This window comes from Phoca vitulina, unplaced genomic scaffold (assembly GCF_004348235.1).
Source record: "Phoca vitulina isolate PV1807 unplaced genomic scaffold, GSC_HSeal_1.0 scaffold3, whole genome shotgun sequence".
Classification (NCBI taxonomy): domain Eukaryota; kingdom Metazoa; phylum Chordata; class Mammalia; order Carnivora; family Phocidae; genus Phoca; species Phoca vitulina.
This window is the reverse complement of record NW_022589706.1, coordinates 61,176,999-61,196,129: the sequence shown is the minus strand read 5'-3', so window position 1 is coordinate 61,196,129 and position 19,131 is coordinate 61,176,999. Positions and strand designations below refer to the sequence as shown.

At 42.2% G+C, this 19,131-nt stretch overlaps 1 protein-coding gene across 6 annotated transcripts in view; it reads left to right on the top strand.

Moving 5' to 3' along the window:
- TMEM150C (transmembrane protein 150C) overlaps positions 1–15,388 on the top strand; it is a 69,418-nt gene extending 54,030 nt beyond the window's left edge. For all 6 annotated transcript variants that reach the window (XM_032400656.1, XM_032400653.1, XM_032400650.1 and 3 more), the window contains 6 exons: positions 148–201; positions 320–352; positions 779–846; positions 7,357–7,484; positions 10,762–10,939; positions 13,197–15,388. In XM_032400656.1, coding sequence (XP_032256547.1) covers positions 148–201; positions 320–352; positions 779–846; positions 7,357–7,484; positions 10,762–10,939; positions 13,197–13,405 — 670 coding nt within the window. In that variant the 3' untranslated portion in view covers positions 13,406–15,388. The remainder of the gene's footprint in view (positions 1–147; positions 202–319; positions 353–778; positions 847–7,356; positions 7,485–10,761; positions 10,940–13,196) is intronic.
- The last annotated feature ends 3,743 nt before the right edge of the window (positions 15,389–19,131 follow it).

Below are 19,131 nucleotides of genomic sequence, written 5' to 3'. Positions count from 1 at the left end.
TAAACATTATAGCAAAAGAGATTTTTCCCAGCTGGGAAAAACAATGAATATGATTTAATGTGACTAATCTAGTAAAACTGGGAAACAAATGAGTCTTTTAAAAAAATTTTCTTTGTTTTATAAACTTTACTTGTTCTTTCTTCGTAGATACTTTATAGCTGTGGAAGATGACAAAATTTTCCCATTAAATTCAGCTGAAAGGTAAAGCCAACCTCTGGGTAATTCGTTGTTTATCAACAGACTTAATAAAACTTTGCCACTGGTGAGGTTAAATTGTGCACAAATGACTGTGCTTTAACTTGCGCTTTTTCTTTTCCAGGAAACCGGGCGTGAAGCACGCACCTTATATAAGGTAACTCGATAGCTCTTCTGATCTGTTGGATCCTAGGAGAAGTTGGCAGGTGACTTAGTTTGGGCTACTGGGTGGCTAATAAACAAAAATTTATGTCTCACAGCTCCTCGGGAGGCTGGAGGTCCAAGATCAGGGCGCCAGCAGTCTTGATGAGGGCCCTCTTCTGGGTTGTAGATGGCCATCCTTTGATTGTGTCCTCCCACGGCAGAAAGGGGACGACACAGCTCTCTGGGATCTCTTTTATAAGGGCACTAATCCCACTCAGAAGGGCTCGACCGTCATGACCTGAGCATCTCCCAAAGCCCCACCTCCTCATAGCATCACATTGGGGGTTAGGATCTCGACAGAGGAATTTTGAAGGGACACAGACCATTGAAGGTGGCAGATTTTAAGATAGTAGTAATAAAACATGTCATTATTTTCAAGTATTGCAGGTGACGAGCCTCCTGCAAGCTGTGTGTTTAGTCAAGTCATGAACATGGCAGCATTCCTAGGTAAGAAGAGTGAAAGAATGCTTGATGTGCTTTGTACCTTTCTTTTTTATTTTAAATCCTCCCAACCCACATCAAAAGCACGGTGGGCTTAGCTGATAATTTGGTATCATATCATGTCAATATGCTGAAGCTGGCTTTTCGTTTTGAGGGTCTTTTTTCTCGTACTTTCATGTTCACCCTGCTTACCTTACATCTTCTCTTCCCCTTATCATCTTTATCATTTCAGTGTATTCTTGACTTTATTTCTATTGCCACGTGAAATACTGTATTTCACGTGCCATAAAATTCCTGCATGACAATGTAGTAATGGTGCAATACATTTGTGTTAAAAAGAATGCCTTATTTATTTCTTCACTGGCAAGGATGACAAATGCCTGGGCTTTGTGATAAATGTTGATGTGTGGAGACACTGTCTTTAGATCTAAAGGTCAGCATTAACATGGGTGATGCCGTCTCCTGTACATATATACACATACCAAGATGGCAAGTGGAGATGTAGGTTAAAAAAAAAAGAAGAAACCTTTGGTGCTCAGGTTTGGTCCCTGTTCCGTCCTTTTCCTTCAGGGCCCAAGACCATCATTTCAGTGAGTGTTTCCTTCTGAGGATTGAGGGAACCAGCCATTCTCTCTGTCCTTTCCCACGTCCCCCTTGTATACCATCTCCCCAAGGCCAGTCTCCTCGGTGTCTTTCAAAGGGTCAGCTAATATCATCGTTGGCATGCTGTAGGGGATGGGCCGGTGATAGCTAAATTTTTCAACAACTGCTTTCTGGAAATGGTTCTTTTGGATGGTGAGAATTTCAGCCTTGGTGGCATCTGCCCCCCAAAGAGGTGACCTATTATTTCATCTATGTAGAACTCCACCCCAAAAAAGTTCTTCTCATTTTTAAGATGTTATTTTTTTAACGTTTGCTGTAGGAAAAGGAAAGACCTATAGAACTCACTGGAAAATCAAGGGAGATGGTTGGTCCAACATGCAACATAGGCACAATCTTGATATAGAAGGCTCAAAATATGAGAAACGTGGAGAATGTTCCCAGGGAGGCCCAGGAGGCCTCTCTTGAACCCGTGGAGTTCAATGAGAAGCACACTGGGGGACTTGTCTGCGGTTACTAAAGTTCCTCCCTGGAGCTAACTCTATGTGGGTCAAAACCTTTCACCACCCAGGCGTCCCCAAAACATAGCCCATTTTGCCTGAGCAGGAGATGTGTGGAAGGCATGGACTGCCATGCCACCACTAAGGAGGAGGTCAGATACAACCGTGATGCCGAAGTTGCTGAGTCTTTGAAGAACTCTCCTCGTCGTGTCCTTGGTAGGCAGGATTTTCATGTCGCGGCTATTCCCCGGTTCTGGAAAAGGCAGTACTTACTGCAGCTGACGCACACGTGCGCACCAGTGTCAGTCCTGGCCGGTCAGGTTCTGTCTTCCCTGCCATCAGCCTCAGCTATCATGAGCTTTAATTCTCACCTTTTTTTTCCTACTCTTGACACCAAGGCATAAATGACTGCTAAGGAGCTATTTGCATTTAAGAGAACACCCCCCCCCCCCCCGCCCCCGAGAGAGAATCTTGAATTGCAGGGTCAGGGACCTTTCCCAGTCAGCCTGCAGTCACACCACGTAGGGCTGCAGGTTGGTACCTACTCATATGCTCTTCCCCACGGGGTGCAATAATAGCAATAATTAATAGCAGTCATTTATATTCCAGGCATAATGCTAAGTGCTTTGCAAATACCACCTCATCTAATCACGAGACACAGGAGACTGCCCTTATTAAAAAGCTGTCACGAGCTGTTTGTCCTCCACTTGGGCTTTGAAGACACCAATGAACATGTTGGAAAACGCCACATATTGCTTCCTTCACATTCTTAAGACAAATTGATATTTCCCCATAGTCTTTAGTGTGTAATCTTCAAAATGCCAATTTGCACAGCTCACAAATGTATCCAGGTATAAAGCTTATGATTAACTAATTATAAAAGCATTTCCAAAAACAAAGTAATGAAAACAAGCTCCCCTCTTCCAGATGACATCCGTCATCATCTTATTCTCTGGTCCTCCCCTGTTCCAGCAAGAAGCACTTAAGCCTTTACTAGTGCTCGCTCTGAGGTATTGCAGTATCCAGTGTTTCTTCTTTATTATCTTCCAGCATTTTCGGTGCCATCTGGTAGAACGAAACTGATGAAGATTAGTGTTCAGTGGGAGGAAACCAACAATTATTTATTTATCAACCCTGGGAGTGAAAAAGAATCCATTTACTAATGATTCTTGCTCCAAGTGGAGGAGGCTTTCATCTCCCCAGGCCAGTCCCTGTTAGACCTCGGACTATTACTTTAGATGGCATTATTGACTTTAAGGAACAACGTGGACTGCCTAGAAATCACTGCTTTTTGGCAGAAATCTAGATTCTAATTTACAATCTACAAGTGAGTCAGTGTAGCATTTATTAAAACCAGTTAGCAAAGATCTTCTGTCTTTTTGATGTACTAATCAAAGATCGAACTCAATTATTTTCTTTACCCAATTAGTTATGCACTTTGTCCCAAATCCACACTTTTATTTCCCCAGGGCGGTGGGGAAAGAGACCTAAGACAAATTTCTTGAAAGGAATATTCTTTTCTGCCCTGAACAGGTTGTGAGGATAAAGCTGATAGGCTGAATGATCTCAGTCACTTAATAGCAGCTGCTCCCCCTCCTTCAGCCAAAACACACTGATTGCTGGGTTCTACTGCAGTCATAAATAGGAATTATTGATGCACAAACAATAAAACTAAACAAATGAACAAAGAATTTGGCCACGCACCAATTTAGAACTGCAATGAAGAGCTGCTGTTTTGAGTTTGAACTTTAAAAGCCCAACCAGAGGCGCCTGGCTGGCTCAGTCGGTAAAGCGTGCGACTCTTGATCTCAGGGTTGTGAGTTCAAGCCTCACATGGGTGTGGAGCCACTTTAAAAATAAATAAATAAAAATAAAGGCCCAGTCAGCCTCATAATAAAAAATTTAGTAAAGAAAATAGGCAATTATTCTACTCTTTGTGTTCTTTTAATATAAATAGGGGATACTTATATAGCAAAGGACTATTCCAAATACCATAAACAACAGAAGGGTGGGTTTTAAAAATCTTTTCTAAAACTGTTAATAAAATCTAAAAAATTTTTTAAAGATTTTATTTATTTATTTGACAGAGAAAGAGAGAGAGAGCAAGCAGGGGGAGCGGGAGAGGGAGAAGCAGACTCCCTGATGAGCAGGGAGCCCCATGCAGGGCTCGGTCACAGCACCCTGGGATCATGACCTGAGCCGAAAGCAGACACTTAACCTACTGAGCCACCCAGGTGCCCCTAAAATCTAAAATTTTTAATGAAACTAAAAGACATATCTTCTGATCAGAACATTAATGTAGTAACAAATTGTTCAGTATATATAAAGACAGCTTTGAAATCACCCCACTGCCCAGAAGTCTTTCTCAAGCATGTATAATTAAATCATTACTTGGTTGAAAAGGACTTAATAACCGATAATCTGAATCTTGCCTCCATTAAACCTGTTAATAAAACTGTTAAAGGACCAGAAGCTTGTAATTTCCACCACCTTAAAATTTCGATTAGAATCTTTTTTTTCTTTTTTTTAATGTAGCCTCTATGACCAACGTGGGGCTTGAACTCAGAACCCTGAGATCAGGAGTCACACGCTCTACTGACTGAGCCAGCCAGTTGCCCATAGAATCTATTTTTGAAGGAAAATCTGCCTAGTCTGAGCTGATTAATAATGGCGTTAATAGGTAAAGAGGGCCGAGTGTGGTGTTTGGAATGCCATCCTGGAAGTTAGGAGTGTTGGGTTGAGTTCATGTCTCCAAGTAGGTTTCTGTTTCCTGCTTAATTTCATCATCTGTTCATGATAAAATGATTTATCATCATATTACAAGTGGGAAGGCTAGCAGGGCTGAGACCAGAAGATGATACGTGTCCTGTGTTTACCAGGGAGAAATGAGTAACACAGAATATGGCCACTGACGCTCTTGCTCTGGGCGCAAGGGAACAAACTGACCCGACAGGTCAACAAGGAGAGCCATCTGTGTCTGCTTCAGCAGTGCTTTAGGGCTTGAGCCGAAGTTCTAGTACAATCCTATTCCCCCAAATTAAATGACATCCAGAGCTGCTAGAGTAATACTTTCCACTAGTCATTTTAATTTAAGTGTTTTTAAAGATTTTTATTTATTTATTTGACGGAGAGAGATTGAGTACAAGCAGGGGGAGTGGCCGAGGGAGAAGCAGGCTCCCCACTGAGCAGGGAGCCCGAAGCGGGGGCTCGATCCCAGCACCCTGGGATCATGACCTGAGCCGAAGGCAGACGCTTAACCGCCTAAGCCACCCAGGCGCCCTCACTAGTCATTTTTAAAAGAAATGAAATGTGCTGTCTTGGTATGTGGTCATTGTGTCCTAATATCCATACAGTTAATAGCAAGTGTCTCCTGTGGTGCCCTGTGTTGAGGATTCTGGTCTTAACCTAGTGACCTCTTTATCTGATGATCACTTAGGGCTTATGTGGAATTTCTCCTCTCCGCTTCCTCCTCCTATTCCCATTTTAAAAAGTAGGAAGAAGTTGTGCTGATTTTTTCATCCTCTAGGATACTTGTTGTCATTATTAATAGACTCTGATATATTATAATTTCTAACTAGGTCCCTCAAACCATTAGGTTTGGACTCTTTCAACTCAAGTATCATTTATAAATTCTATGACCTCTAGTGGGAGTTAGATGAAGCATAAATATACTAAAAGCTAAATCAGAGCTGAACAATTTGAGATTTTATAAATTACAGTTTACTACTATTTTGTTTCTAAAATCCAAATCTTAACCAAATTGTATACACCACTCTGATCAGAGGTACTTGGAACTGAAAATCAACTTGCTGAGCTTAACTTTGTAACTTCACATTATGACATTCAGCAAATATAGGAAATGCAAATTTATGGAAGGGTTTTCTTTATTAATGACTACTAATAAGGGCCTATAATGAAGATAAAAACCTTTAGCAAGGGGCACCTGGGTGGCCCAGTCGTTAAGCGTCTGCCTTCGGCTCAGGTCATGATCCCACATGAGTGGGATGTGGGATCCCATCTCGAGTCCCACATCGGGCTCCCTGCTCGGCGGGAAGCCTGCTTCTCCATCTCCCACTCCCCCTGCTTGTGTTCCCTTTCTCACTGTCTCTCTCTCTCTCTCTGTCAAGATAAATCAATGAAATCTTAAAAAAAAACAAAAAACCTTTAGCAAATAATTACCTACTTAATTGCTGTATAAATAGGATAATTCTTGAATTTCTAATTGTCTTCCCTGTTAAACCTTAATGTCAAAATAAATTGTCTTAGGAAGTAGAAAGTGCATTTCCTTATATGTAGATATAACTTATATTAACTGCAAGCACTCTTTTTCACTTATTTGTAGACTAACCTCTCCCAGCTTTTCATATAAATATGAAAATACCCCTGCACTAAGCAATTACTAAAAGGGGATTCTTATATTCATGGCTTGGGTATGGACCATCCTCAAGGTTACTATTAGAAGTCAGGTTTGAGGTGTGCCTGGCTGGCTCAGTTGGAAGAGCATGTGATTCTTGATCTCAGGGTTGTGAGTTCGAACCCCACATGGGGTATAGAGATTACTTAAATAAATAAAACCTTAAAAAAAAGAAGTCAGGTTTAAATCTAGGTAAATTCCTTCATTCTTTCTGAGTCTCCCATAACAATTTGCTTCAAAAGATGGAGTGGGCTTTCAAAGTGAGTAACATCATAGAAGTATTGAGCTTTCATCATATAATCAGCATGATTTTTAGTACATACCAAGCCTCCAGATCCATGTTAAAATTCAGATTTCATAATTTGATTACTGTAACTGCTCTAATTTAGATCGACTATCCTTGTCCTTTGACAGTGGACACCTCCAGATAGAATTAGAGGGAAGTGGGAATAAACCAATAATCAAGGGATTTGTACACTTGCCTTGTCTTCTTCCTATCCCCAGGAATGATTTCTGGCACAGGGACCAGCAGGTGTGTCTGGAGGTGGACCCATCTTCTTCCCTGTGTCTTCCTGCCGTGTCTGCTCTAACACTGTGAAACTAAAGGGGGGGGGGTGAATTAGTGAACTCTTGAGCCATGGATTGTCTTTATTCCTGTCTTAATTGTTGTGTGAGGCCTCTGCGATGTTCTCCTAAGCCAGTGTGTCCTGGGCTGACCTTGTTTTTGAAAACTCTGTGAACAACCCTTGCACCACTCAAATAACATATAGCACTGCTGTTTCAACTCCTCTCTGCCTCCCCCAGGGTAGGCATAATAAAACATCCAAATAATCATAAGCATCACGTGAAAAATTTCTTTTAGAAATTATCTGCCATTTCAGAGACTTAAAAATGCACCATGGCGCAAAGTTTAATCTTGCACATTGGAGCTTTAGAACTCTGCCTCAGAATCTAGCTGCATGATTTAGATTTTTAAATGTTAACATTTTGTTTTATCCCCAGCTCTCGTGGTAGCTGTTCTGCGCTTCATACAGCTGAAACCCAAGGTTTTAAATCCATGGCTGAATATTAGTGGATTGGTGGCGCTGTGTCTGGCCTCCTTTGGAATGACCTTACTTGGTAATTTTCAGGTACTTCATTTGGCCTTTTTCACCTCCTTCTCCCCCTTCGCCTAGAGGATGGTCATAGCCACTGATTCTGCACAAATCTTTTAAATAATGCTAGTGGTGGTTCCTATTAAGCACAGGTCCTCCAGCAGTCAGTCCTTCTGGTCTTCGGGCCCGTCTGCTGATGTTCGCATTGCATGTGTGAGGGTGCTCACTCTGCACTGGAAGTACAGCACAGCTATGGGGAAAAGTAGCCTCTACAATCGCTGTGTATCTTCTACAGAGGATTTCAAAGTGCTTTATACTTTTTCTCATAAAAATTGTCTCCTGATGTAACTTTCTAGAAAACTAATATGATCATGGCCTTTCTAAAATTAAACACCGAAGGGGCCCCTGGGTGACTCAGTTGTTAAGCGTCTGCCTTCTGCTCGGGTCGTGATTCCAGGGTCCTGGGATCAAGCCCCGCATTGGGCTCCCTGTTCAGCGGGAAGCCTGCTTCTCCCTCTCCCACTCCCCCTGCCTGTGTTCCCTCTCTCGCTGTGTCTCTCTCTGTCAAATAAATAAATAAAATCTTTTTAAAAATTAATTAATTAAATTAAACACTGAATATCCTTTTTGGATGAAAGCTTGCATTTCATAAGAGCAAGCTCACGTGGGACTCAAGTTTGCAAACACAGAATTTCTCTAGAACACCTAGGACTTGTATAAAGATCTACTAACACTAACTCTTCTGCCCAGACATTTAGAAGCCCGAGATCACAACATTTAAGAATCATTTCCCTAGGGGTGGCTCAGTTGGTTGAACATCTGGCTCTCAATCTCAGCTCAGGTGTTGATCTCAGGGTCATGAATTCAAGCCCCGTGCTGGGCTCCACGCTGGGCATGGAGTCTACTTAAAAAAAAAAATTCCCTTGCCAAGACCATCATCCACCTCTGGACTCGAACGACTCCATTTGTAAGACAGACGAGGAGCCCCCCCGCACTGGAACAGTGGTTGTCTGATTGCCCATGGCTCGTTCCCTTCCCAGTGTCCTCCAACCTCTGCTTTATATCCTGGTGAGAAACTTCCTCCATCCTGACACCTCTCCCCGTCTGTGGAGTGAAATCCAAATGGCAGAGGCATTTAAAAATATAGGGTAGTGGATTTTCTAAAACTGTCTCTCGTTCCACCCCTCAGTCCCGGTAATTCATTACACCAGGAAAACTCATTCCCCAGCACTTCGCCTGGCACAGAGGAGCAATGGAATAGTTACTTTTGAATCGATGGGTCGTTTGACAGATTGGCAGTCCCACTCGTTCTTTTACTACTCTAGGGCCCATCCCCTATCAAGCCAGACTTACTGAGTGGCTGCTGCCTGCCTGTGCTGTATGGGCTGTTTATAAACCTATTAACCTATTAACTCTATAAAAACCAGGGCCTGGATGGAAGTTACTGGGTAGACCTTTTGGTCTTTCCTAAAGTCCAGAGATTGGGTTGTTTTGGTGAACCACAAATACTCAAAACCATGAATGATGACACGACATACGAAGAACACTTTCTGGAATATCTACAGAGAATACAAAGGAAACAACAAATTAGTTGCCTGTGAAGAAACCAAGTGGCTAGCGTATGGGATGGGAGACAGAGTTTTCCATCTGTACTCTATAATTTTTTAAAGTTTGAACCATGTAATTATATAATCTATTTTTTAAATTAAGTTTAAAATAATAAATGAATGGACTATGTATATAACATGGAAAACCCATTGCCTAGAAGTAAAATTGTATTTGAGGAATTGTTATTTAAAGTAAGATTTGGGGTGCCTGGGTGGCTCAGTGGGTTAAGCATCTGCCTTCAGCTCAGGTCATGATCTCAGGGTCCTGGGATGGAGTCCTGAATCAGGATCCTTGCTCGGCGGGGAGTCTGCTTCTCCCTCTGCCCTCACCCACCCCTCGTGCTCTCGCTCTCTCTCTCTGACAAATAAATAAAATCTTCAAAAATAAATGAATAAATAAATAAATAAATAAATACAGGTGTCCTCCGCATTAAAAAAATATGTAAATAAATAAAGATTTGAAAATATGTCTTTTGAGCTAAGAGAGAAAAAAAGTGGCTTCTTCCAAAGAGGAAAAAATACTACAGCCAAAAACAATAGAAAAAATTGTAAAAGGAAAGCAATATTGATTTGATGCAACCATTATTCTCACAGCAATGTCAAACAATAAAACATCTGAAGACAATGGCAATTCAAAAAAATATTTTACTATGTTGTAAGAGCCGTCTCTTCAACTATAGATTTTATTTTCTTATATGTGTAACTAAAAAATATATAATTGCTAAAGATGTTTTAAGGGACCAGTATATTATTTTTTTTAAAGATTATTTATTAGAGAGAGAGAGAGAGCGAGCGAGCACAAGCAGGGGGCAGAGGGAGAGGAAGAAGCAGACTCCCCGCTGAGCAGGGAGCCTGACACGGGGCTCAATCCCAGGATCCTAAGATCATGACCTGAGCGGAAGGCAGACATTCAACCGACTGAGCCACCCAGGCGCCCCGTGACCACTATATTAAAAAAAAAGTGACCAGTATATTTTTGACATCAGTAGGCAATGATTTGGAGTTACGTCTTTAACCCTCAAATGAAATAACCCAAATGGGTCTCCTGTAACCTATTAACTCTATAAAAGCCTTGACCAGGAATCTTCAAACACTAATGTCCTTTAATGGATCTACAAATATGGAAAAAGCTTTTAGGTGACAATTTTCTTATTATAAAAGGAAAATTCAACAAAATCCCATTAACAATGAATTGGTCACATTACACAGTCCAGTTTTGTAGGAGTAAGTGTTGTTAGCTGTCTATGTCAGTAAAATCTTGACCCGCTTAGAGTTATATCCTCTTCGATCACTAAATACACAGGCAGATCCCGGGTCTCATTTCTTAGTCTGGAAAACAAAGTTTGGGGTGTATGTTTGTAGAAACTGACATTTCTCTTTTTGGTGTAACTGTTTTTCTTTTGCTTTTCTACACTTTTCTGGAAAATAAATTCAAGGATAGATTACCCCTGCCTGAGTGGGTTATTCTAAACAAATATTTTGAGGTCTGGGGGTACTATTTATTTCCTTTTCTCCCCCCTCAGAGTTCAGACCATTTGAGAACAGACACAAAGAGCCAGTGAAGATGAAGGACTCCACTCTTTCCAAAATCTATCATCCCATTATTGAGACATCACTTTACCTATTTTTTTTCTCCCTCAGGTGTTCCATTGGCCATCATGTCTTTTCTAAATGGGCCTCCTTGTCATTATCTGTTCATCCCTTAGCTCACGAATGATGAAGAAATCCACAATGTCGGAACTTCCTTGACCTTTGGATTTGGCACGTTGACCTGCTGGATCCAGGCTGCACTGACGCTCAAAGTCAACATCAAGAATGAAGGACGGAAAGTTGGAATTCCACGAGTTATTCTCTCAGCATCCATCACTCTCTGTGTGGTCCTCTGTATCCTTTGAATGTGAAAAGAAGGTGCTTTGACAGTGAGAGTAAAACCCAGACACGTAGATGAGAAAATCGCCATTTCCAATTGGTTAGGATATTGGTCAGATTATCTCAGAATCTTAGACAAAAGACAACAGTAATGGATATAAAAACAAAAACTCTCAGGCCTCTTTTTTATGCCAAAGAGGAGATGGGGAACTAAAAATAAAACAAGCTCTGCCTTCTCAAAATTGTTTCTATCTGTAGCAATGGTGTTCCTTATCATTAATGATGTAAAAGTTTCCCTTGATGAAAAGCATAACGAAGATGCATAACGAAAATGGGGATTGTTTTTCCCTTACATCTTAAAAAAAAAGTTAATTTGTGACTTTATTAATGGCCCTGTTATTTCGTTTAATTTGCAAAGGAGAACGTGGCAGGCCTCCTGTGTCACACCTTGGACTTCTGCTTATCCACCCAGCAACGAGCAGAGAAACCAGGAAAAGCTTAACCCCAAACACATCCCAGGAGACTAGCCCGGGAGGAGCACGGTGACCCCACCTACCGGTGGCGTGGCCCAATAGAAGCCGGCCAGTTCCAGTGCGACCAATCAGATCAGCCACTCGTTCTGTGGGGCAGAGTGATCTTAAGTGTTCACTCCAATAGGTTCTCCTCAGAAACCAGAGAGGAAGGGAATAAGGTTCCTAGGTGGTAGAACGTATAGCTAACCCCATTACATCTTCGGGCACGTAATCGCCAACATTTATTAGGCTCTTATCATGTGCTAGGCGTTATTCTAAGCACTTTAAATGGATCAACTCTTTTAATCCTCCTTTAACAAGAATAGTAAGGACAGAGATAATTTACCCAAGATCACACTCTGTATGCAGTGATCTCGACTTAAAACTCAGGCACAGTTTGAACTCTTCCCCACCACACCCTTTCGCCTTAGGAAAGTGGCTTTAAAACATGAAAACGTTTGTGGTTCGGAGATGTCCTGTAGTTACTGGAGCCTTTGAGGTCTTTATTTCTTCTTTCCTAACTGCCAACCATGTGACTGGTTTTTTGAAGTTCTGCAGCACCTTAGAGAACAATTAAGGACTGGAGAATCAAGCCAAAACTCGTGCTTATGGCTAGCCACTTGATAAAATATTTTATGAGTAGAAAGGTCAGAATTCTGGTATGAGATTTGAAGATTTATCCCTTCCCCACTAACTTAAGTAATAATATTGCTTTGCCATTATTTTGAGCCCTCAGTCAGAAGAGTATGTACAGACTTTATTTTGCGTTTTCAGCTTATACCAAACAATCCTGACCTGTGTTGTTTCTGAACATTTGGAACCCTGTCTTGGTTCCCAGGTGAACAGATCCAGGCCTTCTCAGGACAGCAGAGTCTGGCTGAAGTAGTTTCACCGTATTCTTTTGCTCTCTGAAAATTTCCCAAGATTTTAAGTGTAAGTTCTGAAGATAGAGCTAATTCCAAGGGAGCATTTCTGATTTTTCTTAAAAAATATATTTAGACCTTGGCCTCTTGGCTTCTTACTAAAGCATGCTTTGAAACGTTCTCCTTCCCAGCTCCCACCGCCTGTACACTGGTGTGTGTGCGTGCACACTCCATAGAGATTCAGGCATGGGAGTCTCATTTGTTGTTTTAATAGTGAAAACTAGCAGAAAAGGAGGAGGGGCTGCTTACACATTATTAGCACCGTAGAGACAAAGCTTCGATGTAGGTGATTAGTGATTTGATATGTTCAAAATTGTTTCTGCAGATAGAAAGATGACTATGAATCCAGTCACTTGCAGTGATTTTTTAAAGAGAGATTTCTTTTTCTGGCCAACTAATTTTTGGGGGAATTTTAATCCTCTTGCTAATCTCACAGATTAGGCGGCGGTACAGCTGCATGCCTGGCCCGGGAGTCCGAGTCCTTGTATTTGAATTCCGGCTCTACCAGTTAACACCTCGGTGACCTCAGGCAAGTTACTTGACCATCTGGACTCAGTTTCCCTACTTTTAAATGAACTGATGATAATAGGATTGCTGTGAGGATTAAGTTAGATTTTCCACGCAAGCACCTAGACGGATGTCTGGCATGAAGGAAGAGCTCAGTAATGTTACTTCGGATTATTCACGCAAGTCGTGTGTTCAGCAAGCTGTCAAGCTAAGTTCTGCTGATGGGGGCGGGCGGGGAGTGAGCCTTTTCTTGTAGCCTGTCCCTGTCCAGAAAAAAGCCCAGTTTTAATGAGGCTGATGGGGGTACTTTCCTTGACTGCTGCTCCCCAGATTTCATCCTCATGGCCCAAGGCATCCACATGTATGCAGCCAGGGTCCAGTGGGGTCTGGTCATGTGCTTCCTGTCTTATTTTGGCACCTTTGCTGTGGAGTTCCGGCATTACCGTTACGAGATTGTTTGCTCCGAGTACCAGGAGAATTTCCTAAGCTTCTCGGAAAGCCTGTCCGAAGCTTCTGAATATCAAACCGACCAGGTGTAACCTATCAGCTTTTCCTTGCCTGTGAGGTGGGTGTGCTGGGAGAAGGAGCCAGGAACACCCACAGGACTTGGTCCATAACCTCATCACACATTTTACACACACACACACACACACACACACACACACACACGTTCATGGCCACATTTGCCAAATGAGCTTTTCAGGGCAAGTTACTTCTTTAACGAAAAAGCACAAGCCCTTATGTGTCGAAATACATGCTGTTACACTGAAAATATATGCACGACAGAGCAAGAAGCTTGTGCATGATCACTTCTCTTTTCCCTCTCTCCCCCAGTACTCCCTGCTCTTCTCATTCTTTTCACGTATTTCAGACATTGTGATCACCCTACCACAGAGTAGGGCGGGCCAAATGTAACATGGGAATAATGCCAACTCCCAAAGTTGCCTTCAGATCCAAAGGGCTTGGAACCAGCTCATGAGGAAGTTCTGAATCTGGCACTAATACTCTTGAATGGACTGAGTATCATCAAGAACTTCCCCATAAAAACTCCCTTCGTCACTGTTCAGTGGTCAGCTGTTTGGAATCAATGAGAGGAATATGCTACAAGCCCACTACCACGATTTGGACTTTACCGTGACTGAGAAATATTTCCAAATGTGAATATTCGTAGGGATGTGGTCTGCCAGGCATGGAACAAGATGGGGGCAGTGAGGGTATGGTTTCGTTTTTGCTTCCATAGTATGCTATGTATGGCTTTTGTTTTATATTTCATAGTTTGCCTTCTTTTTTTCTTTAAGTAACACCATGGGTCTCTCAAGACCTCATGGACAAAGAAGATGTAGGCCAAATGCAAGAGCTGAGCTTGTTTTGGGTTCAACCATGATAAAAGCAAAAAAAAAAAAAAGGTGACCTGCAGGCTTCATTTGCTGCTTTTATGTTCAAAGCTAAGAAAATGTTCACAGAAAAGCACAAAGAAATATTTGTGGAGGTAATAAGAAGAGCTCCTGCTGGACATTTACAAAAGGAGTCTTAGAGCATCTTGTTTTAAGTCCCGATCAAGGGAGAACTACTTAATATGTATCTATAGCTCAAATTTAGTATTTGGTGGGGGAGGGGGGGGTTTAAGGGCTTTTTCATACTTGGAATTTGTAGAAACCAACTAAACAAATCGCCCTTCCCCCAAACCAACTGGCATGGCTGATCCCTTACTGCCCAACATACACGTTTCACCCACAAAAAGTTTAGAACGCAAACCATAGGCCTAGGCTTTTGAGGCTGTGCTTCATAAAGAGCAGAATTCCGAGTTCAAAATGCCCTGGAGTGGGCCACGTTGACAGACCCTCCATGAGTGCACTTTGTTTCAAGAAGTCCCCACATGTACTTCACAGGAGCCTGGGATCTCATGGAATATAATGTGGAAAACATTGTTTTTTAATTCAACCCAAACTCAGATTCTTGAGGAAGGGGTCCATGACTTTTCATCTCTGTATTTCTCTCTGCCTCCCAGCACAGTGCCTGGCACGTAGAGGTGCTCAACAAATGTTGTTAAATAGAGTTACTGGTAATTTAAGCGTAGGAGAAAGGAGTATCAGAGAAAGATTCAAAGATGAGAGAACAGGTGACTGTTTCAAGCAAGACAGGAATGGAAAAAATCCTAGAGAAGGATCAGGTCGGGGTGAGAACACCTATGAGTGACAGGTGAAATGTGAGGAAAAGAATCAAGCAGAGAGCATTCTCCTAGGAAAAAGGCATCTTACTGTAAATAGTCCAAGGTGACATTTATTATTTTTGAATACTGCTTTTGGGTTTGTTTTTTCATTTTTATATTTTAAAAATTTTATCAGGAAACAAAGATTTATGAAGTTTTCTTTTACTCTACACAATCCAAATTAAACAGCTTTTGGTGATGCACTGTACACTTTCTTAAGAGTATATCTAAATAGCACAGTTTAGCAGAATCAAGCAATGACTGGCATTATTCATTGGGATCTGACCACTAAATAAAATTCTTTTATGCAGAATTATGATTTGTCTCTTACACTAACATTTCTTCTGTGATACTGATACTAAAGTCCATCAGACATTCTGTTGAAAATATACTTCAGTGGGGCGCCCGGGTGGCTCAGTCAGTTAAGCGTCAGCCTTTGGCTCAGGTTATGATCCCGGGGTCCTGGGATCGAGTCCTGTGTCGGGCTCCCTGCTCAGCAGGGAGTCTGCTTCTCCCTCCCCTTCTGCCCTTCCCCACCCTCGTGCTCTCTCGCTTTCAAATAAATAAATAAAATCTTAAAAAAAAAACAAACCAGAAAATATACCTCAGTGTTATATTGGTAGCATATTTCTAGCGTGTTTTCCAATACCCACAGCCAATTCTCTGATTCTCTGGACACCAACTGGATGTCCTACAATTCAGTTCAATTCTAACACTACCCAGAGTTACTGTCAGTCCCACAAGACTGCCCTCACTCACTTCAGATGCTAGTCCCAAGTACTGGGTCCCAGGTTACCCACACTTCTTTCCAACTTGGTTATTAAATTGGTAGGGAAGGGGGGGGTCCCACAACTCCCTTCTAAGTTAGATAATTTGCTAGAATGGCTCCAGGAACTCCAGAAAACACTACTTCCATGTGCCTGCTTATTATAAAGGATACAACTCAAGAACAACCAAATGAAAGAGTCAGATAGGGCAAGGAAGGGGAGAGATGCAGGGGTATGCCATCCTCCCAACAATTCCATGTGCTCACCAACCCAGAAGCTCTCTGAATCTCTCTGTGCAAGAGTTTACAGAGCTCAATTTCCAGTACCCTCCCCCACATCTGCTTCTGGAGGTTGGTCAAGAGGTCTAATCCCTTGGTCTTTCTGGTGACCAGCTCAATCCTGAGGCTATCTGGGAGCCCCCTCCCTAAGTGACCTCATTAGCATAAAATCGGGCTTATTATGAATAACACAAGGCACTTCTACCACTAGGGAAATTTGAAGAGTTTTAGCAGCTCTGTGGCAGGAACCTAGGACAAAGACCAAATATATTTTTGTTTTAGGCCACATATATAAATCAAGATCAAGATTATAGTACTTCCTAGGAGTTAAGAACCACAGGATTCTTCTCAGAGGCCAAAACCAGGGACTCTGTGTTTGGAAGGAGCATGCCTGGAGGATCTAATGCAGATGGCCCAGAGAACAAAGTTTGAAATGAACTAAACTTCGTTTTGGTAGTCCAACTAGGTCTCTTGAAGAAAAGTTCTCCTCCTAGTTAGGAGAGCAATATCTCTAAAACAACATTAACATTTTAAAGGTTCCATCGTTTTCTATTGAATGGAGAACTGACTGTGGGTGAAGTTTGACCACCTGTTACTGGGTCTTCTTTGCCCCTGGTGTGGGAAAGTGAAACTTTCATATCCTAGACTTGGTCATCTGCTGGTTATAATGGAGACTGGAACATTAGTTCATTTTTGCTTAGGCATTGCGTCATTTGGGGTACGTTGGGTTTTGCTGTCCCAAAATAAAAGGAATAAAACTTAAGTTCACTTCTCATACGAGAGGTCTATCCAGGGTTGGCAAGGGGACCGTGCTCGGTGCTATGACTCGGACCCTGGCTGACAGAGGCTTCATCCCCACATATGCTTCACCGCCGTTGCCAACAGAGCACTGGTTCTCGATGATTCTACTAGAAGTGACAAACATCATGTAGCTTACATTTCATTGGTTAGGACACACTGCACAGTCTTATCTGAGAGCCACGCGGCCAGATGGGAGGAACATTTTTGTGAACAGCCTATGACTGCCACAGGGTTCACATTAAGTTTTTAAGACTTCTTTGGTCACTGTCATTCCTTTGAAGCAGGAGTAATGAAGAATCAGTGAAGAACCATCATCCTAAAGAAATTGGGGAAAGGTGTGATCTATGGAGTTGAGATAGAGCACCAAATCACAATATGAAGAACCATGCAAATAATAAATGAGAGAAATGCAATTCCACGGAACATCTTGACCACATCTACATTGTTTCCCCAGAGCAATGGGGATCAACAGTTTGGGGGAAGAGAAGCATTCTGCATATGAAAGAAGCTGGATTTCACAATCCTCAGCTTCCTATCAGTTCAGATTCCCTATTATGAGGGCTCCAACAAACAGCAAATACCCAAATATGAAGTCCAAAGAAGGGAGCATGTGTGACAAGGCTAGGTCCCTCACTGGAAAAGCAAAGGTCTTTTCATCAGCATAAAATATGCTTTTATTTCTCCTATCTTAGAAAAAAAAGTCCCCAGGTGCCTAGCTGGCTCAGTCAGTAGAGCATGCGACTCTTGATCTCAGGGTCATGAGTTCAAGCCCCATGGTGGATGTAGAGATTACTTTGAAAAGATTTTTTAAAAGTCCCTATTTGCTGTCTCCAGTCCCTCTCGAATTCTCTCTTGAACCCAGCCTAATCTTTGGAGCTCTTACTTCTGCCACTTTGTGGAACTGCTTTACTCATTCTCCAGAGACATCGTGATAGTATATACGATGGTTAGTTCTTTTACAACCTTATCTAGACCCATAAGCACTACTTCGCAATTTGATCAATCCCTCCCTTCTCTGCTTAAAACGTTTTCTTCACTTTCCAGAGATCATTCCCTCTTAATTCATTTCCTGCTTCACTGTCCATGCCTCTGCATCCTTTGCTGGGCCTTCTCCCTGACATCTTCACATTGGAGTGTCCCATGCCTCCGTCCTTGGAACTCTTCCTTTCCTATCTACATCCACTCTGCTGGTGACTTCATCCAGTCTTCTTCTTTTAAATGCTGCCACATGCAGACCTCTCCCAATTCACCGGCTCAGACTTTTCTCCTGGATATTCAACTAACTTGTGACATCTCCACTTGTCATGTCAAGTACAGTAAGTCCTAATCTTTAGACTCATTCCTCCCAGAGTCTTCCCATCTAAGTTAAGGACAACTCATCTTTCAGTTGCTCAGACTGAAACCTTAAAGTAATCTTAAAGTATCTCCTCTTCCTCTCACACCCCACATCTGCCAGCAAATCCAGTCTGCCCTATCTTCAAATTATTCTAGAATTCATCCACTGCTACCCCTTGGTCCAGGTAACTTCCATCTCTCATGGACTTATGTAATAGCCTACAAAAACTAGTCTCTCACTTCCATCATTCGCTCCCTTCAGACTGTCCTCAACACAGCAAAATGCTCTTGTTAAAAGCTAAATGAGATCATCAACACTCGCCTACTTAAAACCCTCCAATGGCTTCTCTTGTACTTAGGCTAAAAACCCCAAGCACTAAAATGCCCTGCAAAGGCCAAGAAGACCTGTCTCTCCACCTTTCATTCTCTTTATTCCATTCTCTCTGCCTCTTTAGGTTCCTCCAGTAGCCAGCATGCTCTGACCTCAGGACTTCTGCACTTGCTGAAACCTCCACCCTGGACGATCTTCCCCCAGACATTTACATCTCACCTTCTTTACCTCCTCCAAAGTTACCTTCTTACCGAGGCCTACCTGACCTCTAAAACTCAACCCCCTCAAGCGGAACACAGCACGACTGCTCTTTCCAGCTTTATTTTGCTCAACAGCATTTTATAAACATGGTCCTGTGATTAGTTAAAATTCTAACGTGCATAACACTGTCTTACACGTTTTACTTAGTTCATTATCTCATTCTCTCTACCCCAAAAATGCAAGCTCCATGAGGGCAGGGATTTTTTTCTTTTTTTAGGGCAGAGATTTTTGCCTGCTCTGTACCTGAGGCAGAGGAAGGCTTGGACTCGGTTCCCATCAACCC